Source organism: Salvelinus namaycush, chromosome 5, assembly GCF_016432855.1.
Source record: "Salvelinus namaycush isolate Seneca chromosome 5, SaNama_1.0, whole genome shotgun sequence".
Classification (NCBI taxonomy): domain Eukaryota; kingdom Metazoa; phylum Chordata; class Actinopteri; order Salmoniformes; family Salmonidae; genus Salvelinus; species Salvelinus namaycush.
The window spans coordinates 59,608,761-59,631,079 of record NC_052311.1 but is presented as its reverse complement, the minus strand read 5'-3'; the positions used below and the strand labels follow the sequence as shown (position 1 = coordinate 59,631,079).

Sequence of the window (22,319 nt, the reverse complement as noted above, 5' to 3'; positions counted from 1 at the left end):
ACCTAGGAGAAGAACTTCTAGCCTTTCAATTAGAAAGAAGTCAAGAAAGACACCATCTGAAACTCCAAACACAGAGATGGCCCCATCTGAACCACAGACAGAGGAGGTCTCCACGTTGTCTGTTGTCTCTAAACCTAGGAGAAGAACTTCTAGCCTTTCAATTAGAAAGAAGACAAAGACACCAACATCTGACACTCCAAACATAGAATTAGCCCAATCTGAGCCTGTGACTTTGGCTGACACTCAACCAGCGGTAAAGGTGGAGGCAGAGACCCAGCCAATAGGGAGTGGAAACATGCTGCTTTTGGAGCCATCTGTTATTGAAAAGACACAACCACGCCGTCATAGAAGTTTGTTCAAACATGGCAAAAAGAATCGAAGAGCCATGATTGGACCGAGGCAGAAACAAAGGCCAAGAGGGAGAATGAGTGATGAGAGTAAATCACCTGAAAGTAAGGTACCTGAAGCTGTTGAAGAGGTAGACCTAAAGGAAGTTTCCTCCCCAGAGGCTGCTTCCACACCGGCAAGCTCTAAACTCATTGGCATCCTCAAGACCAAGTACAGAAGGAAAAAGGTCCCCAATTCAAGCCTTCAGTTCCTTGGTAGCAAAAGACCAAGAGCCAGGCCTAAAACTCTATCTAAGCAGGTAGAAATTGATCTCGCCCAGCAAATTTTGGAGGAGCAGGATATACGAGACACTGTGGATGATGAACCACAGTCTGATGCTTTTGATGACCAGCATGGTAAATCAAAGTACCTTAAAAACATAAAGCACTTCATCATGCCTGTTGTCAGTGCACGGTCCTCACGGGTGATCAAGACTCCACAGAGGTTTATGGATGATGCTGGCATGTCTGTTTTGCCTCGTAGAAACTCCCCGAAGAAAGGCCAACTATTCGGCTTACACCCACGCACTGGAAGGAAACGAGAAGATGGCACAGGTAGAGAGCTTACTCCTGATCTGCCTATCGACGAGGAAGAATTTCTGAATGAGGCCCAGTTAGATGTCGATTTGTTCTCAACTCAGGAACTAGAACAGGAAACCACTGACGTGAGTGACTGCTTATCCTCCGGAAAGCAGTTTGGAAAGAGGAGGTCCCTTTTGAGGAATCCTAGTTTCAAGTGGCATGTGCCAGGAGAGTCTGGTGAGGAAGTATATACGCTGGACAAAACTCTTCAGAGCGAGTATGAGACTTTACTTTTATCCAAAGAATTCCAAATTGCTTCTGACCCATCAACCGATCCCCAGGAGGTTCAGAAAAAGAAAAGGCCCTGCAAGTTCAACAAGCAAACATCTCACCTAAATATGTACAAGCGACTGAAGAAGCTGCAACCAGGACTTCCCAAAAGGAGAAGAAAAAACGTGATGACAGATGGTGTTTGCAATACTCTTCAATCTTCTGTTCATATGCTAGCGGAAGGTCTGGATGATGAAGTCAAGAGCATCTGTCTAAAGAAACGTCCCACAATCACAGCTCCAAGCAAACCCAAATCAAAGCAAGGCAAATCCAAGCTCAAGATTGAGGACCTTGATAGCCCTGGGGTTGTGCGAAAAGTCTCTGTGTGTGTTCGGACTATGAACTCAAAGTTCTTAACATTTCAATATGGAGAACATGAGGAGTTGACAGAGGAAGACAAAACAAATGCTGAAAATGTTATTGCAGGTAAGAAAAGAGCTATCAATCAATTCATGCGTATAGTTTTTCAACATTAGCTTGCTTGATAAGTAACTGCACATTATGTAAACCTGGTATTTTTGTTTATTTGTATGTTACTTGGTTTAATGTCTATGAGTGTGTTTTTACTGCTTAAACTACCCTGGAAAGTAAAGTGAGATACCTTTTGGACTTTGTCTGTCCCAGAAGCAGGAAAGCTTGAGCCACAGGAACTGCATCTGGACATGATCGCTGAGGCTGACCGTGCTACTGCTGAGAAAGGAGCCACCCAGAGAGTTTGCCTCACAGGGGCCAATAAGAGGATGTTCAATCTGCTCAAGAAAGCCAAGGTCCAGCTCAACAAGATCGACCAGCAGAAACAACTCAAGTCCTCAGGGGTAATAATTGTCTCACTCATAAAAAGAATACACTTTAAAATTGGAATGCAGAAATTTATTTTTTGCAGTAAACAACATGCATGATGGGACTTTTTTCTGATACAGAATATGCTATGTTTCCCTTCATTGTCATTAAATAGGATGATATTCATTAACATCAATATTGTGATATCTCTGGAGAGCTTCCTGTGTTAGCCCATAGTGATGAAACATGTTACCTGCAGCTTCTATCAGGGCCTGCTGGCTCCAGAGATGCAGCAGGGAAGAGACAAAGGAGGAAACCGAAAGAGCAGCTTGAGCCTGCTGCCTCAAACATGACTGACCCTCCACTGTCACAGGTATGGGCATATAAACACAATCCTGGACTGTGCTGTTCTCTGCATATTTTATGTTCAGTGTCTCTCGCTTTTCAATGTGTCTGAATGCAACTTTGTCTCTTTCTCTTACTCAATAAAGTATCAGTATGTTGTTTCTTCCTCACTAAGACCCACCTATTCTGGTCATGAATACATTTTTCGTTGTGATAAAAGAATGTGTCATAACAGCATCCCTCCCTGTCCCCCCTCTCTCCTTGTTACCAGGAGTTCCGCAGAGCGGGGGGTCCACGCATCAAACACGTGTGCCGTGCAGCAGCTGTGGTGCTTGGCCAGCCTCGTGCGCTGGTGCCCGATGACATGATCCCCAGACTCAGTGCTCTGCCACTGCATGAGAGAACTGGCATATCCCCCTCTGGCAAGAACCAAGGTAGAGCCTCAAGCTTTCAAAACTGATTATCAATGCAAATCTCTCAACAAACATTTTTAAGTGACATCATGCGTTCTTGTCTTTCCCCACAACTTTCTTTGACTTTCCTATGAAAGATATCATAATTATATACCTTACCTATTGCAGGTGGTCGGTCTCCCTCTGGGCCAGACAGCCCTGGGCTGCCAGACCAGAAGGTTACCACGGTCAGGAAGTCGGGAGCAGGTTTTGGTAAACAAAAGAGCCTTGGAACGTTCGGGCTCCGCTCTCGGAGGTGTGGGATCTGCAAGGGCTGCAACCACGAGGAGGACTGTGGCGAGTGCATGAACTGCCTGGACAAACCCAAATTTGGAGGGCCCAATACGAAGCGACAGTGCTGCATGTAAGTGTACTGCTCATCAGAATTGCAAAGGTGACCAACTCACATATATGCTATTGACAAAATGACAAATGTATTTCTCTCTCCAAAAGATATAAAAGATGCGATCAGATTGAAGACAGAAAGGCACGTCGTCTGAGTTGCAAGATTCCTAGAGGTCCTGGGAAGCGCCCGCGGCACTCCCTCAGCGTGGTTCAGTCTAGCAATGAGGAAGTTGATGGGATGGAGGTGGGGGACAGCCAGAGCCCATCTGTGAGGAAGCAGCCGCGGCGTTGTGTGAAGCCGCGCTCCTACTTTGACCTGCTGGACTATGACTCCGACCTGGAGATCACTGTGGGCTCCAACTCTGCCTCCCCCGGCCGGAGGAGAGGCCCCGGCCCACGCAGCCAAGGTAGTAATATAACATTGACAAGTGATCATACAAAGGGATTTTCCTCTGTTTATTTAATATTGTCAGATCTTCGAGAACAGGTATTCCCAAACTGGGGTACGCGCAATGCAGTCGGGGGTACGCCAAATAAAAACGTGATTCACAAGTTTTTTCTTCACATTTTCAAACAGTCCATTTTGTAAGGCCCACGTCCATAGAGACACATACCTGCTCTACTGGTAGTACTGCTACTACCAGTAGTACTACACCTGCACCCGTCGACGACACATTGTTCTGCTTCCACGAGCACGTCCAATGCTAGCATTAGTAATTCTACATTTGTTGTTAGCCCAGCTAGCATGGACACTGACAGTTGTGAATCTGATGCAGCCGAAGAGCTACTGTCCCCTTACCTGGGAAAGCACTGAACAACAGGCAAGGACATTGAACCATCGAAGAGGTGCAAATATGATGACAACTACATTGATTTGGAGTTCATTTACATTGGGAGTAGTGCCTTTCCTCAGCCACAGTGTGTTATATGTGTAAAAGTACTATCTCACAACTCAATGAAACCTTCACTCTTGCACAGACATTTAGAAACAAAACATGCCAATTTGAATAATAAGCCAAAGGAGTTTTTTGAGCGAGAATTAAGATGACTTTCGAGTAGTAAGATGTATAAAAGCAACAGATGCCATTAATAAGAAGGGGCTAGAAGCATCTTATATGGTGAGCTACAGAGTGGCTAGGAAAGGCAAGCCCCATACTGTTGTGAAGGACTGAATTCTTCCTGCTGACATGGATATGGCAGGGTGGAAAGGCCAAATAAACTATACAGACAGTGCCTTCATCAAACAACACTGTTTCATGACGCAACAGTGACATGGCAGATGTTTCGAAACAATTACTGCTTCGCATACAAGCCAGTGAATTCTATATGTTACAGCTGGATGAGTCAACAGACGTGGTGGGCCTGGCACAGCTTCTGGTATAGGTCCGTTATGTTTATGGGGGAAGACATTCTCTTCTGCAAACCAGGACAACAGGAGAGGATATTTTTAAAATACTGGACAGCTTTGATACAAAGCTGGGCCTTGTCAAATGAACTTTGGTGGTCAAGATGTGTTATCTGTACTGATGGCGCAAAAGCCATGACAGGGAGACATAGTGGAATGGTAACGCGTGTGCAAGCAGTTGCTCCCGACGCCACTTGGGTACACTGCAGCATCCACCGAGAGGCTCTTGCTGCCAAGGGAATGCCTGACAGCTTGAAAGACGTTTTGGACACTACAGTGAAAATGGTTACATTTTAAAACAAGCCCCCTGAACTCTCATGTATTTTCTGCACTATGCAATGATATGGGCAGCGACCATGTAACGCTTTAACCTCACACAGAAGTGCGATTCTCTTTACTGACCATCATTTTCACTTGTATATATCCTGCTTGCATGATGACGAGTTTCTCACATGACTGGCCTATCTGGTTGATGTTTTTTCTCGCCTGAATGATCTGAATCTAGGATTGCAGGGACTCTCCGCAACTATATTCATTGTTTGGGACAAAATTGGGCCTATGATTAAGAAGTTGGAGCTCCTCTCTGTCTGCATTAACAAGGACAACACACAGGTTTTTCCATCATTGTAGGATTTTTTGTATGTGCAAATTACCTCAAGCTTACGGACAATGTTAAATGTGATATAGTGAAGCACCTGAGTGAGTTGGGTGCGCAATTTCGCAGGTACTTTCCCGAAATGGATGACACAAACAACTGGATTCGTTATCCCTTTCACGCCCTCCCTCCAGTCCACTTACCGATATCTCAACAAGAGAGCCTCATCGAAATTGCAACAAGCGGTTCTGTGAAAATTGAATTTAATCAGAAGCCACTGCCAAATTTCTGGATTGGGCTGTGCTCAGAGTATCTTGCTTTGGCAAATCCCGCTGTTAAGACACTGATGCCCTTTGCAACCACGTACCTATGTGAGAGTAGATTCTCGGCCCTCACTAGCATGAAACTAAATACAGGCACAGACTGTGTGTGGAAAATGATTTAAGACTGAGACTCTCTCCAATACAACCCAACATTGCAGAGTTATGTGCATCCTTTCAAGCACACCCTTCTCATTAACCTGTGGTGAGTTATTCACCATTTTTGATGAACAAATAACGTTTTATATGTAAGATGGTTAAATAAAGAGCAAATATTATTAGATTATTATTTGTGCCCTGGTCCTATAAGAGCTCTTTGTCACTTCCCACATGCCGGGTTGTGACAACAACTCACACTGATTCTTATGTTTAATAAATGTATTGTGTGTGTGTGGCAGGCTTACAATGATGGCAAAAAACAATATTTGAGAGTGCGCTGACCCTGGTATTAGTGCAGCTGAAGGTTGAATGTTTGAAGGGGTACGGGACTATAAAAAGTTTGGGAACCACTGTTCTAGATGATCCCATTCATAGTTGTGAGGTAATGCATTAACGCTGTATGTCTAATGACCACTGCAATGGTTCCTTTTCGTCTTCAGACTTTGTCTCTCTGGATGGATTCCTGGGAGACCTGTCGGACGACGGTGTGAGACATCGCAGGCTGCACCACCGAGTCCCTCCTGGTCGCCGTAAAACTGACAAGGTAAAGAATCACAACAGGGCTGCTGCTCTGATGCCACTGAGCAGGCGGTGCATGAATTGACAGTTTCTGGGTCTCCTAGGTGTATAACACAAAGGATCTCCACAACCCACTCCCCGCCCCCCCCCCCCCCCCCTCTCTCTCTCTCTCCAATCTCCCCTCTATCTTTCCACTCACTTCATCTTCTCTCTGCTGCACCTTATGGTGGGATTCCCTGTCCTCTCTTCCTTATTTCTCCTCTCATTCTGAGTTAAGCTGCTGCTTGCTTATAGGTGCTCGTGGCAGATAACGCTGGTGCTCTTTTGCTTTGGCCTCAGCAGTCCCACCCTTCACAGGCACAGCGAAGGCGGACAGGCCCGTTGAGCGGTGGTGTCTACAGATGGCTGGACGATGACCACCAGGGAGAGAGAGAGTCAGAGGGGCTGTCGGCGGAGCAGCTACTGCTGCAGATGACGCAGTCCCCCCCACACCCACAGTCAGACCTTGAGCTATCCTCCTCCTACCCCGAGGACCAGGGGTCCCCCCACCCCTGGCGCCTGCTATCCCACACTGGGGCCACCCCGGGGTGGCAAAGGGCCAGGGTAGGGGGTGAGAGGGGAAGGATGTTGGAGGCGGGGTGGGGACGAGCCCGTTTTCATCCTCCGTCATATTTTTCCCAGAATCCTCTGGAACAGACGCCACCCAGCGTCCTGGCCGCCCTGGCCAATGGATTCGACCAGAGGGAGAGGGAGCCCTCCGAGCCTACGCACAAGATCGGCGTGGACTTCAAGGTCGGATGCTTTTCCCTGACTCTTGTAGCTGTGTTTTTAGAGATCTCATTTACCTGTTAGCTACTGATTTTGCTTGTCGAGCCAATCCAGAAAGATTTAGGCCCAGCTCAAGTGCATTGATTTAAACAACTGAACTTGAGCCTTGCATTATAATTAAGTAATAAAGCCGAGGAGGTGTGGTATATTTCAGCAGTAAGGCCCGAGGGAGTGTGGTATGTGGCCAATATACCACGGCTAAGGGCTGTTCTTATGCGCGACGCAACACGGAGTGCCTGGACACAGCCCTTAGCCGTGGTATATTGGCCATATATCACAAACCCCTGACGTGCCTTATTGCTATTATAAACCGTTTACCAACGGAGTTAGAGCAGTAAAAATGTATTGTTTTGTCACACCCGTGGTATACAGTGTGATATACCACGGCTGTCAGCCATTCAGCATTCAGGGTGTGAACCACCCAGTTTATAATGGCCAATATACCAGAAATCCCTGAGGTGCCTTATTGCTATTATAAACTGTTACCAACATAAATATAACAGTAAGTTGTTTTGTGTCATACCCGTGCTATATTGTATGCAAAATACACGGCAAGAATGCTGTTTCAGCCCATCAGCATCCAGGACCCAAACTACTCCGTTTATAACCATGGTTAAATTACCCATTATCATTATCAGGTTTTGTCTTTGGTTTGGTTTAGTTCTGTAATACCCTTATCTATCCACTGGATGTCAGTGTTCTTCTACATCATGAGTCCAGAAGGCTGTTTCCCCATCTCTGTATCTCCCACTCCTGTGTCTGACTCTGTCCTGCGGGCCTCAGTATGAGAGCTGAAAGCTGTTTCTAAGCCTCCCCTGTCTGCCATGCAGGAGGACTGTGACCTCCAGAATGTGTGGATGATGGGAGGCCTGAGTATCCTGACCTCTGTGCCCATCATGCCCCCCTGTGTCTGCCTGCTGTGTGCCAGTAAAGGACAACAAGAGGTAAAGGCTCACAACATGGCTCTATTATTACAATGTCCCATTGGAGGAATGTCTTTGTTTTCAACACTGCTATTTGCTATAGGATGTTTTGACATGTAGGATGTTTTTGTCAATGTATGGCCATGATGGATCTTTTGAATCCACCATTGGAAAGTCTTAAACCTGCAGATCGTTGTCTGTTCCTATCCTAGCAAATGCTGTACTGCCAGGTGTGCTGTGAGCCATTCCACCGGTTTTGCCTTGAGCCAACGGAGCGGCCCTCTGAGGAGAACAAGGAGAACTGGTGCTGTCGCCGCTGCAAGTGCTGCCATATATGTGGCAGAAAAAGCAAGCACTCCAAGGTATGGGTCCACACAAGGCCCCAGTCACTCCTGAGGACTTCACCACCTGGTCACTAGTTTTTAGGCTATATCTAGGGTCTATAGTTAACCCATAGACTGAAGAGGAAGTGAGACACTCCACTCTGTTTATTTTCTGGTTCATTGAGAGTCAATGAACTGAGTAGACCAGATCTAGCTGCTATTGATGTCTATGGGAGAGACACTTAAGTAGACCACAAAATACATTTTGTTCAATTGTTAACGGCCTGAGTGTGAACTATCTTCATATATCCACCATCTTTGGTTGTCACTGATCAGGAAAAAACTGAGACATCAGTGTTGCCACCAATCTATGTGTAACTGTAATACTGTATCTCTCTGGTTTTCCTCAGCCTCTGCTGGAGTGTGACAGATGTCAGAACTGTTATCACCCTTCATGCCTGGGTCCTAACTACCCAAAACCCAACAGGAGGAGGAAGGCCTGGGTGTGTATGACGTGCATCAGATGTAAAAGCTGTGGGGTTACACCAGGGAAGAGTTGGGACACCGAGTGGAACCACGATAAAGGACTCTGTCCAGACTGCACCAAGCTCCACGACCAAGGTGAGATGACGTGAGCGCTTTGGGGAAGTTAATCTTCAAACACAAATGTTAAAACATGATAAGACAAGTTCTTTTATTTGATTTCACTGTTCATATGGGAATGGCAGGATATTGACGATATCTCTTTCTAAAGGCAACTACTGTCCGATCTGCTTCAAGTGCTATGAGGACAGTGACTACGACAGTCAGATGATGCAGTGTGCCACCTGTAACCACTGGGTCCATGCCAAGTGTGAGGACCTGACAGGTGTGTTTTCCAGTGTTACGCCCAACTTCTTGTGCTGTGTAACAGGCTCCCATGCTCAGCAGTACCTTTCACAGGGATGCAAACCCGTCACTTTTCCGTGATATTTGCCTTTTTATCTCAGAATAAAGAAGGTCATCCACGTGAGTCATGTAGATCTGACATAAAGTGCGTAGATGTAGTGTATCACTCATTGAGTTATAACGACGAGGCCCCAACAGATCTTCTCCCTGTGTGATCACTACCGACTGTACAGAATGCATCCCTACCCTCTGCGTCCTACAAATAGAATACCAGAGTTTAGATCAAGATGTCATATCAGAACGAGTGCTTCATCCAATATCACGTGTGACAGCTGTGAGCAGCCAGCTGTGTCCCACTAACCAGCCGTTAGCCTGCTCAGCGGCCTCTCGCCATCTGTTCTTTCTGCACATCTCTATCACTTTTAAAATGCTATTTAGCCGTGATGGCGAGCTGGGGTATGCAGACAGTGATGTGGTTTCTGTTACATTTGTTTAATAATTGGAGCTGCTCGCAGTGCAAGGGAAGTAGATACATATTACTCTGTATTATGATACTTGGTCTGTTAGCACATCCTTAGTAAAGTGTTGGTATGGTGACAACCCCATTCTGAAAATAGGCACATTTTCTTGCAGTTTACGTAGTATTTTTTTGTGTGTTAATGTGCGAAGAATTTCTGTCACCTTTTTAGGCCCTCAACAGTTTGCATCCCCGCTTTCACAATAGAGAACACACACTGAGTGTACAAAACATTAGACACACCTGCTCTTTCCATGACAGACTGACCAGGTGAATCCAGTTGAAAGCTATGAGCCCTTATGGATGTTACCTTCAATCAGTGTAGATGAAGGGGAGGAGACAAGTTAACCTGTTGGGTAGGGGGCAGTATTTTCACCTCCGGATGAAAAGCGTGCCCAAAGTAAACTGCCTGTTACTCAGGCCCAGAAGCTAGGATATGCATATAATTGGTAGATTTGGATAGAAAACACTCTAAAGTTTCTGAAACTGTTAAAATAATGTCTGTGAGTAGAACAGAACTGATATGGCAGGTGAAACCCAGAGGACAAACCATCCAGGGGGAATTTTGTTTTAGGTCATAGGATTTTCCATTTGTTTTCTATGGGATACCCTTATTATTAGTAACCTGATTGCAGTTCCTATGGCTTCCACTAGATGTCAACAGTCTTTAGAAATTGTTATATGTTTTTCTTTTGAGAAACGTAGTGCTATTCATTGTAAGTGTCACTCCAGGTGGACTCTACTGTTTTGATGCGTGTGAACTGGAGCGTGCTTCACGTTGTTTTTATCCGGTATTAGAAACAGTTTATTCCGTCTTAAATTGTATCAATTATTTACGTTTTAGGGTACCTGAGGTTGGATTAGGAACGTTGTTTGAAATGTTTGGACCAAGTTTAGATACTTTGTAGGCATGTTGGGCGAGTTGAAACCGGTGTATTTCTGAATCAAACGCACCAAATAAATTGGCATTTTTGGGACATAAAGAAGGACATTATCGAACATAAGGACCATTTGTGATGTTTCTGGGACATTTTGGCGTGCTAACAGAAGATCTTCAAAGGTAAGGCATGAAATATATCGCTATTTCTGACTTTTGTGGCGCATCTGCCTGGTTGAAATATGATTTTCATGTGTTTGTATGCAGGGCGCTGTCCTCGGATAAGCGCATGGTTTGCTTTCGCCGTAAAGCCTTTTTGAAATCTGACACAGCGGCTGGATTAACAAGAAGTTGAGCCTTATTTTAATGTTTAACACATATATTTTCAAGAATGTTAAATATTTGAATTTGGTATTTTTGAATTTCACGCTCTGCGATTTCACCGGATGTTGGCCAGGTGGGACGCTACCGTCCCACAACGGATACTATGAAAGCTTAACCAACTGTATTCTTCCCAGAGGGTCAATACAGCTTCATTCAGACAAAACATGTTTCCACCAACACATGTGTATATATACTCCAATTTAGATGCACTCCTCCTTCTCTCCAACCCGTACATCTTTTATGGTTCGAGGAAGGTGAGGAATGGGGTAATAAACCGTTCCTTCTCCCTTAAGGTGACCTGACCTCAACCCCCTTGATGCCTAATCCAAAGCTCTCCACCTATACAATCATGTGATTGCCTCCCCTCAGCACATTCCAAAGCCATCTGGCTCCTACAGATGACCATTAACTTCTGATATAAAAACCAGTCTCTATCACTCCTCAGATACTATAGTATTACTTCTGATGTATCATGTCTCTAACAATGTTCCAAGTTTAAGAAGTCAGAACCCAGAATCTAACAGTATCATAAATGGTCCACCACCCAAAGGATATCCAGCCAACTTGACACAACTGTGGGAAGCATTGGTGTCAACATGGGCCAGCATCCCTGTGGAACGCTTTAAACACCTTGTAGAGTCCATGCCCCAACAAATTGTTTCTAGCCTAAACGGTTACAAAAATATGACCCATATTACCAGAGATGCCTTTTTTATTTGTATCAGGATTCGCACGCATTTTATATATCACAAATCATGACGCGGGACATTTTGAACAAACCCCGGGTTGCTCATTATTGATTTGACATCAAATAACGTTGTTCGGTCATTCGGTTCGGTTATCTAACAACCTGGTAACTTGACAGTAGGTTTGGGCAAATTTGATTGGTACACGAGGAACGGAATTTGGGTCTGCTACTCATGAGATGTGCTTTAAAAAGTGCTTCATATAGGCCTAATGTAAGCCTGAACTATATAGAAAAATCGAATTTATTTCTGGTGCTCCTTAAATTATGTTTGGTGCCTAATGTTTTAAGTTGGGCTTAGTGTGTGTTTGTGGGAGAGAGAGGGATGTTTGAGAGTGAGGAAGACAGTGTGTGAGGAAGGGAGGGTGAGTGTGTGTCTGTTAACTGAAGAGTAAAGAAGGTTTCATGCAGTGTCTTCTCCTTACTGACACAATGACATGCAGACCATTATGCATGTATTTCACAGGAGGTTGATGGCACCTTAATTGGGGAGTACAGGCTTGTTGTAATGGCTGGAACGGAATTTGTGGAATGGTATCGAACACATGGTTTCTATGTGTTTGATGCCATTCCATTTGTCTTGTTCCAGCCATTATTATGAGCCGTCCTCCCTTCAGCACTCTCCACTGATGTATATTCCTTCCTCCCATTACTCCAGCCAAATCACAGGTAGGGCTTTGCAAATATAAGCAAATCAGCCATTCTATGCAGTATTCTATTAAGTTAATTTTGTTGAATTGCGTACAAGTGTGAATTTCAGTGACATGTTTTTGGAGAACGTTTAGAAAAGCATCCAGGGGATGCAAGGCCACTGATACTGCTCGGTATACTGCTCGGCCTGGTATTGTATCGTTTGTAAAATGTTGGTATTGTGACAAGCCCACACTGTATATTGACACAAGTCAGAACATCAGGTGCAATGAGCCCAGTAGCATTAAAGAGCATTCAACAAATGACTCATCACATTAAGCACAGGAGTTTCCAAACTAGTATGAAAGGTCGAATGAAATACGTGGGTGATTCTCAAAATAGTTATTTAATGTAATGCACTGATGTCACTTTCTGCCTGAAGGAGTAGTAAAAATGCACGACTAGACTTCTGCTTTCTTGCTTTGTCCTTTTGCTGTCAGGGTTACCCAGAAACATACAGTTGAAGTCAGAAGTTCACACACTTAGGTTGGAGTCATTAAAACTCGTTTTTCAACCACTCCACAAATTTCTTGTTCACAAACTATAGCTTTGGCAAGTCAGTTAGGACATCTACTTTGTGCATGACACAAGTCATTTTTCCAACAATTGTTTACAGACAGATTGTTTCACTTATAATTCACTGTATTACAATTCCAGTGGGTCAGAAGTTTACATACACTAAGTTGACTGTGCTTTTAAACAGCTTGGAAAATTCCAGAAAATGATGTCATGGCTTTAGAAGCTTATGATAGGCTAATTGACATCAGTTGAGTCAATTGGAGGTGTACCTGTGGATGTATTTCAAGGCCTACCTTCAAACTCAGTGCCTCTTTGCTTGACATCATGGGAAAATCAAAAGAAATCAGCCAAGACCTCAGAAAAGTCTGGTTCATCCTTGGGAGCAATTTCCAAATGCCTGAAGGTACCACGTTCATCTGTACAAACAATAGTATGCAAGTATAAACACCATGGGACCACGCAGCCGTCATACCGCTCAGGAAGGAGACGCGTTCTGTCTCCTAGAGATAAATGTACTTTGGTGGGATAAGTGCAAATCAATCCCAGAACAACAGCAAAGGTCCATGTGACAATGCTGGAGGAAACAGGTACAAAAGTATCTATATCCACAGTAAAACAAGTCCTATATCGACATAACCCGAAGGCCGCTCAGCAAGGAAGAAGCCACTGCTCCAAAACCGCCATAAAAAAGCCAGACTACGGTTTGCAACTGCACATGGGGACAAAGATTGTATTTTTTATGAAATGTCCTCTGGTCTGATGAAATAAAAATAGAACTGTTTGGCCATAATGACCGTTGTTATGTTTGGAGGAAAACGGGGGAGGCTTGCAAGCCGAAGAACACCATCCCAACCGTGAAGCACGGGGGTGGCAGCATCACAAGACATCAGTCAGGAAGTTAAAGCTTGGTCGCAAATGGGTCTTCCAAATGGACAATGACCCCAAGCATACTTCCAAAGTTGTGGCAAAATGGCTTAAGGACAACAAGGTCAAGGTATTGGTGGCCATCACAAAGCCCTGACCTCAATCCTAAAGAAAATTTGTGGGCAGAACTGAAAAGGCGTGTGCGAGCAAGGAGGCCTACAAACCTGACTCCGTTACACCAGCTCTGTCGGGAGGAATGGGCCAAAATTCACCCAACTTATTGTGGGAAGCTATTTGGCTAAGCTGTATGTAAACTTCTGACTTCAACTGTAAATAATTACAAAGTTTCCCATCTTGTGCTTTTGTAGTGGGTTTTTTCTCCAGTTATGAAGAAGTTGACCTTTGCTCTCAGGAACATGTTTCTCACATTGTTTTTGTTTGTTTAATTTCAGTTAGTTTTCCTTGGAATTTACGCCATAGGAGAGGCTTGCGGGTACCGATAGGATGTATGGGGAGTGAGTAGCTTTGTTTAGGATGCATGGGGAGTGAGTAGTTGTTTTTTTACAGACAAAACTGTTTGTATATATAAAAGCCAGAAAACAGAGTTTAAATTAAGCCCATAAAATCGATAGATCAATCCCCAAGTACCTGGGAGAGCGTTAGTGGTAATCTATGTATAACAACAAACCAATCAGTTGGTAAAGTGACACGGCGACTCAACCATGGCTTCCCTCAGAGGAAAAGACAAGGAACAACTTGGAGGTTGCAAATTAGAGTAATGAATATCTAAGGTATATCCAGGAAAGCATAGCTAAAAGGCTCTTGATGCTCACCAAAACAAACAATTTGTGGTGAAAAAGGTAGATTTGCTCGAAGGTAGTAGTCTATCATGCCAGACACACACCAACAAGGCATGTGTATGGGCGAACAAGACGACAACATTTGCCTTTTGGAAACACAGCTGCGAACTTTGGACGATGAATTGGACCAAACACGAAAATACTGTAGAACAAGATGAAACATGAGAATATTGTCCTTACCGGAAGACAACGAAAAAGAAGCCCTTTCCAATTACATGGTCAAACTGATTTCAGAGGAACTTGATGTGGGTATATCAGCAGAGGATCTGGAACGATGCCATTGGATCGGCGTGAAATAGAAGAACGCTAAATACCCTTGCATGGTAATCTTCAAGTTGTGGAACTATCAGACCAAAGTCAACATTCTGAAGGCACAGGGGTGTAAAGAGATTAAAAATCCATGGCCAATCCATTAGATTCATCCAGGACCTGTCTGCTAGGCTGTGAAAAAAACACTATGAATTCATTCCGATCAGATAGTCACTGGAGAAAAGTGAATTAAAAACTAATCTACGATTCTTGGCAATGCTGTGGGTTTGGAAGGGAAAGCAAAGAATGGAATTCACAAGTGCAGATGAGGCCCTGGACACGCTGGAAGAATCCCTTCCTGTTGGAGAGACCTCTTATCTGAGGAAAGGAAGAAGCGGGAAAAGGTGATAAACACTCTAGGTTACATACAGGGATGTCTAGGACCAGCACATTGTAAATTGAGGCATTATTATTCCCCGCCAATACAATCTATACACTACCTTCCCCAAGTAATTATTCTTCTATATGAAGTAATGATAGAAGTAACCGATGCCAATGGGCTAAACAGACATTGAAAAGACAATTCAAAGGGGGAATGTATGTACAGTGCATGTACAGTGCCTTCAGAAATAATTCACACCCCTTGACTTTCTACATTTTGTTGTTACAAAGTGGGATAATAACCTTACCTTGATTATGTATTCAACCCCCTTAGTCAATATATGTTATAATCATCTTCTGGCAGTGATTACAGCTGTGAGTCTTTCTGAGTAAATATCTAAGAGCTTTGCACACCTGGATTGTACAATATTTGCACATTATTCTTTAAAAAATTCTTCATGCTCTGTCAAGTTTGTTGTTGATCACTGCTAGACAGCCATTTTAAAGTCTTGCATAGATTTCAAGCAGATTTAAGTCAAAACTAAAAAGGCCACTCAAACATTCAACGTTGTCTTGGTAAGCAACTCCAGTGTATATTTTGCCTTGTGTTTTAGGTTCTTGTCCTGCGGAAAGATTAATTTGTCTCCCAATATCTGTTGGAAAGCAAACCTGAACTAGGTTTTCCTCTTGGCTTTTGCCTGTGCTTAGCTCTATTCCATTTATTTGTATTTTTAAGAAACTCCCTAGTCCTTGCCGATGACAAGCATACCCATAACATGATGCAGCCACCACCATGCTTGAAAATATGAAAAGTGGTACTCCGTGATCTGTTGTTGGATTTGCCCCCAAAGCTAATGATTTGCATTCATCAACGGTGGAAAAAGTACTCAATTGTTATACTGAGTAAAAGTAAAGATACCTTTTTTAATAGAAAGTTACTCAAGTGACAGTCAGTAAAATACTAATTGAGTAATAGTCTAAAAGTATTTGGTTTTAAATATAGTTAAGTATCAAAAGTAAAAGTATAAATCATTGCAAATTCTTTATTAAGCAAACAAGACGGCACAATTGTCTTGTTTTTTTTACATTTGTTTACAGCTAGCCAGGGGCACACTCTCCCCCTCAGATATAATTTACAAATGAAGGATTTGTGTTTAGTGAGTCCATCAGAGACAGTAGGAATGACCAGGGATATTCTCTTGATAAGTGTGTGAATTGGACCATTTTCTTGTCCTGCTAAGCTTTCAAAATGTAGGGAGTACTTTCGTGTGTCAGGGAAAATGTATGGAGTAAAAAGTATATCTTCTTTAGGAATGTAGTGAAGTAAAAGTTGTCAAAAATATAAATAGTGAAATACAGATACTGAAGAAAAAACTACTTAGGTAAAAATACTTTAAAGTACTCCTTAAGTACTTTACACCACTGGTATTCAGGACATAAAGTTAATTTCTTATTAAAATTCTTTGCAGTTTTACTTTATGCCTTACTGCAAACAGGATGCATGTTTTGGATAATTTTTAGTATATACAGGCTTCCTACTTTTCACTCTGTCAATTAGTAGTGTGGAGTAACTACAATGTTGATCCATCCTCAGTTTTCTCCTATCACAGCCATTAAACTCTTTAACTGTTTTAAAAAAGTCACGATTGGCATCATGTTGAAATTCCTGAGCGGTTTCCTTCCTCTCTGGCAACTTTGTAGTGACTGGGTGTATTGATACACCATCCAAACTGTAATTAATAACTTCACCATGCTCAAAGGGATATTCAATTTCTGCATTTCTTTTAACCCATCTAGGAATAGGTGACCTTTGCAAGGCATTAGAAAACCTCCCTGGTCTTTGTGGTTGATTCTGTGTTTGAAATTCACTGCTCAACTGAGGGACCTTACAGATAAGTGTGTGTGGTACAGAGATGAGATTGTTGTCCCACACTTCAATGGCTGTGCGAAGCTGCTGGATATTGGCGGGATCTGGAATGCGCTGACGTACACTTCTATCCAGAGCATACCATACATATTTAATGGGTGACATGTCTGGTGAGTATGCATGCCATGGAAGAACTGGGACATTTTCAACTTCCAGGAATTGTGTACAGATCCTTGCGACATGGGGCTGTGCATTATCATGCTGAAATATGTTGGTGGCGGATGAGTGGCACGACAATGGGCCTCAGGATCTTGTTACGGTATATCTGTGCATTCAGATTGCCATAAAATGTAATTGTGTTCATTGTCCGTAGCTTATGCCAGCCCATACCATAACCCCACCGCCACCATAGGGCACTCTGAAATCTTATTTTTCTAGGCTATAGGCGAGGCCCTATTGGTCACGTGCATACATGTTTCACGTAAAGAGAACAAGGGTCTAGGGAATGTTTTTCCTAAACAAATGGTATTTCGGTAACAGAACTTTTCAGTTTAAGAAACAAGTAAGAAACTAAATCGCTGTAATTATGTGCAGCTTTGGCACGTACAGCGCAATAAACACTTGCTGCTTGCTGTTTGCTGCACCAGGGAGGAGAGACTTGCTGTCATTTGTTATAAATGTTTTTACTCAGTGTGGACAATGGGCTTCCTCATGAGTAATTTGTCTAAATGATTTAATCAAACATTGAGCTTAAATCATCAGACAAGCTCGGTGCATATAGTTGATTTTATTCAAATGCATAGGGTGTGTCTATGTGGGGAAGAAATTACAATTTTGATTTGTCTAAGGAACAGACGCCTCTCTGTCTGGGACAGCCCAAATCGGAAGTTTATCACATGCTGTTACCTCCCATGCTTTGATGTAGTGCCAAGGAATGGTTTTTATGGTTGTTCTCTGCTCTCCTCCCCCCCCAGGTGACCTGTATGAGATTCTGTCCAGCCTGCCAGAGAGTGTGGCGTATTCCTGCCGGCCCTGCAGCCAGTCCCAGCCCAGCGCCTGGAGGGAGCTGCTCCATATGGAGCTGAGGGCCGGGATAGAGAAGGTGCTGGCCTGCCTGCTCACCTCCACTCTCACCCAGCACCTCATTGCCTGCTCACAGGTGGGAGATACCAGGCCGTACAATGCTTCTTACCACACGATGCTAAATGAGACAGGATGCGCAGGCTGAAAATAGCAACAGGCTTTTTAACACCTATCAAGTTTTGATGTGGCTTTTCTGAAGAAATAATTTCAAAGAACAAGTGTAACGACTCTCCCGAATCTCTTTTTTAAACGTTTATTAGCTGATATCAGATGTACATTTGCAGACTGAGATCTGCTAGCACTATTTGCCTGTTCCTCTTGAACTGTTGCACATAAGTGCTTGTGTGGCTGTATGTTCAGTGTTGTTTCTCTGTAGCATACTAAATTTGTCCCTATTCCACTCATGTAGTGTGTGACCCAGGTTGTCCCTGACAGTGGAGCGGAGGGCCAGCCAGCCTGTGACCTTCGTGCTGTGGGCAAGAAGTTTGACAAAGGCCTCTACACCACCCTGGTCAGTGTCTATCTATATAGCATCTGAATTGGCAGGACAGGATCTCAAAGATTTCAAAGGAAGATGAGTGAGTAGTGTCAGCTAAATAACTATGTTTGTATATTTCCATGTCTATTTATGTTGTAGAAATCATTCCATGAAGATGTGGTGCAAGTGGTACGGAGGCGTCTGGATCAGGAGGAATTTCTACCGGAGGATGAAAGGCCCACAGCCGTGGCCCGCTCCTACTACTTGAAGGTAATGCTGAGTACTCAGACAGCAACACTCTGGGAGGAAACTAATCTGAAGTATTTACTTGATCGTGTAGCTGCAAGCACAGTACTTTCAGTATGACAGAAAAACAGTTGGTTGAACGATGTCTTCTGCAATGTTATCGCGTTTTTCCGGTACTTTAGCTACATAAACACAGCTTTTTTGTTAAAAGCACACATACGTGATAATAAACGGATATACAAATGTTCTCACTACACTTGGCTGCACTTTGTGAACACAGCTGTTTACGCTCATCTTGCTTGAGACATTCTCAACTTATTTTGAAGTATTGTGTATAGACTGTACACACTAGTTTCATAAAGTTAGACAACACAGACACTTAAATACCCTCATCCTAACACAATGCATGGTCTGTCTCAGTCAGTGACATCAGTCCTTAGTATGTCTTGTGGTGTTTAAGTTGTTCCATATGGCTGTCTAGTCAGCAGAACGATATGTAATTGGGAGTGCGTTATGGGGCGCTGTGGTTCTGGTGGTCATGACTCCCCTGGTGGTCATAGGTTCACTTGGTTCAAACTAAAGTCATAGAAGATGGTTGAATCCAAGAATATTTGCAATGTTTATTGGAAAGAAAAAAGCAGTACATGTTGTAAAATGGCCAACAGAGGAGTGTAGATTCACCCTCTCCTCACTGTTCTCTCTGCAGCTTCTGGAGGAGGTCTTCAACTGGTTCAACAGTCAGGACCCCAAAGTGTGGGACCCCCGATCCAAAGACCTGCCTATGTGAGTAGCAATCTGCTCCTCATATCTCCTAGTTCAGGGTATCTCAACTGGTGGCCCACAGTGATTTTATTTCCCGCGCATAAAAGAGAAATAAGTGGTTTTATACAAATGTAAGTTTTGAAATGACTGTTTTAGTCAAATTATTATATCTGTTTGGGCTTCTTGAGATCATTTTGCAGTTAACAAATTATGTGTAATTATGTTCCGGCCCCCTGACCATCTGTTCAAGAGAGAATCGACCCGCGGCTGAATTTAGTTGATGATCCCTGTCCTAGTCTGTTAAACCTGGTTTTTGTTATGCTTGTAAACTTGGCGTACGATTTACCAAGGCTCTTAGAAGGTTATCTGTCGGGGAGTCATTTCTCAGACATTGGGATTTAACACTTAGGTTGAAGAAGTTGCCATGTTTTAAGTCATCAGATATTGACTCATAAGTGAAAATTTCTATGAAATTCCAGTTTAACTTTGGGTTGTAACATATTGCTTCACTACTGCCCTGCAGGAATTTATGTATTTTCCCATGAGGCAGCATAAGCCTACATTCAGTGGAGCAACTGATTTGATGTTTTCTGGTTTGCCACACATTTGTATGACACCCCTGTTGTTCACATCCTGATGGGAAATGATGAGTTGATTGAATTGTACTATATTGTCAACAACGACCTTAAAGTGGGGAACAGTCATTCAAATCCAATGTTACAGAAGTTAGTCTTACAATTATTTTCTTATTTTCTTCTTCTGGATGTTAAAACCAGGACTGTTCCCCTCCTTTCTCACACATTCCCAGTTCATGCATGTCTTTCCTTCCCTGCGACAGAGGACACAGAGTAGTGACTTCATTTAGCTCATTGTAGGGTGATGCACAGAGTGGTAAGCTCAGGACCTGACCTGCCTGTCACCTTATCTTCTGGGGGGAAAGATTGATTAATAAACATGAATTATTTGTTAATGTAAATGAGTGTAATCATAATCAGCTAGATGTGAACCACTGTCTTAGTTGTGTACTCTTCAAGTCAAATTCTAACTTGAGTGTAACTGTAACTCAGATGTTTGCCTAAATCATCCAAATATGAGTTACGTGCTGGTAACTCACGTTGGAATCTGGCACAGCATGACTCTAACACAACTTGACTAACTCTTTTTTTTCATCTCCTCACCTCTCCATTTCTCCATCCATTCCCTTTCCCATTGCAGTGGGATGCTGTCCCATGCGGTTCAGCCTCCCACCACTGAGCATGTGTACGCCCAGTGGCGTGAGAGGGAGGAGCTAAGGTCCAGGGCCCCTCTGGGGTCCCTGCAGATGGAGAACGTACTACGCCTGGAGGTGAAACAAGAAGAGGTGCCTCACCCCACCACCCCACTGACCACAGAGCCAACCAGGGGCCTCCACTTCAGGAAAAACAGGGCTTTCAGGCTTAATAAACTCAAAGGTACTTTACACAACTGAGGGGAGGAAAAACTATGAGAAAGCAAATATTGAATAGACCAATTTCCTAAGGGGATTGTTGTGGTTTTGGTATGATGTCTGGCGTTTGTCCCTCAGGGAAAAGGGGAAGAGCCGGGCGGCTATCCATGTCTGAGGGACGGCCATCCAAGTCTGAGGGACGGCTGTCCAAGGCTGACCTAGACACAGGGTGGTCCAAGGACGACGGGAGGCAATGCTCACTGTGCCAAAAGTATGGAGATGCTAAGTCCAATGTGAGTAAGACTGAAACTAGGTTTCAGAACACTTTTGAGAAGCCCTTGTCAAAAGTGACTTAAGGAATCACAGCATGGAGGAAAGAAACACAAACCACACTCTGACTTCAGAGCACTAAGCCTTCACACCCTTGTTCAACATAACAGCCCTTGACTCACAGGAAATTAAGTCAACCAAATCCACACCGTAGGTAACCAGTTCTGTATTTCTAACCTCCTGCGTGTGTTACTCAGGAGGCGGGCAGGCTGCTGTACCTGGGCCAGAACGAATGGGCTCACATCAACTGCTCCATGTGGTCCGCCGAGGTGTTCGAGGAGGACAATGGCTCTCTGATGCACGTGCACAGTGCCGTCGCTAGGGGGCGCTTCATGGTGAGGCTTCACTTTATTTGTGCAGTGACTTTCTTGTTTTTCCAGCAGCTGTAGTTTGTGTATCTTTGTCCAACGTCCATCTCTCTCAAACGCATTATCCACCCCTATTCTCTCCTCCTGGACTGATCTAACCTGTCTGTCTCTTGTTCCCTCAGCGCTGTGAGCGCTGTAACCATACAGGTGCCACAGTAGGCTGCTGTCTGACCTCCTGCCAGAGCAACTACCACTTCATGTGTGCCCGCTCCCGCAACTGTGTATTCCAGGACGACAAGAAGGTGTACTGCTACAAACACAGAGACCTCATCAGTGGCAAGGTAAAGTCCTGGGACTACTCAGCAGTGGGACTGTTATGTTTTTTTATGAGTTTCCTCACGCATTTGTACATTGTTCTTGTTTCTTTGCAGATCATCACCGGCCAAGGGTTTGAGGTGAATCGGAGGATGTACGTGGACTTTGATGGGGTCAGTCTTCGCAGGAAGTTCTTGACCGGACTGGAGCCAGAAAACATCAATTTGATGATCGGTATGTTTTCTCGACACATTACATTGTTATTTTTAGCTCACTTGAGTACAGGTATCACAGTACA

The 22,319-nt window shown here is 43.8% G+C and overlaps 1 protein-coding gene across 1 annotated transcript in view; it reads left to right on the top strand.

Moving 5' to 3' along the window:
• Positions 1-424: 424 nt before the first annotated feature.
• LOC120047222 (histone-lysine N-methyltransferase 2B-like) overlaps positions 425-22,319 on the top strand; it is a 39,580-nt gene continuing 17,685 nt past the window's right edge. The window contains exons 1-21 of the mRNA XM_038992751.1: positions 425-1,145; positions 1,863-2,053; positions 2,278-2,391; positions 2,635-2,797; positions 2,945-3,179; positions 3,269-3,567; positions 6,080-6,183; positions 6,498-6,950; positions 7,817-7,930; positions 8,122-8,271; positions 8,643-8,853; positions 8,987-9,100; positions 18,048-18,232; positions 18,566-18,667; positions 18,794-18,904; positions 19,587-19,663; positions 20,858-21,093; positions 21,207-21,361; positions 21,596-21,733; positions 21,889-22,047; positions 22,138-22,255. Of these exons, the coding sequence (XP_038848679.1) occupies positions 425-1,145; positions 1,863-2,053; positions 2,278-2,391; positions 2,635-2,797; positions 2,945-3,179; positions 3,269-3,567; positions 6,080-6,183; positions 6,498-6,950; positions 7,817-7,930; positions 8,122-8,271; positions 8,643-8,853; positions 8,987-9,100; positions 18,048-18,232; positions 18,566-18,667; positions 18,794-18,904; positions 19,587-19,663; positions 20,858-21,093; positions 21,207-21,361; positions 21,596-21,733; positions 21,889-22,047; positions 22,138-22,255 (4,150 nt within the window). The remainder of the gene's footprint in view (positions 1,146-1,862; positions 2,054-2,277; positions 2,392-2,634; positions 2,798-2,944; positions 3,180-3,268; positions 3,568-6,079; positions 6,184-6,497; positions 6,951-7,816; positions 7,931-8,121; positions 8,272-8,642; positions 8,854-8,986; positions 9,101-18,047; positions 18,233-18,565; positions 18,668-18,793; positions 18,905-19,586; positions 19,664-20,857; positions 21,094-21,206; positions 21,362-21,595; positions 21,734-21,888; positions 22,048-22,137; positions 22,256-22,319) is intronic.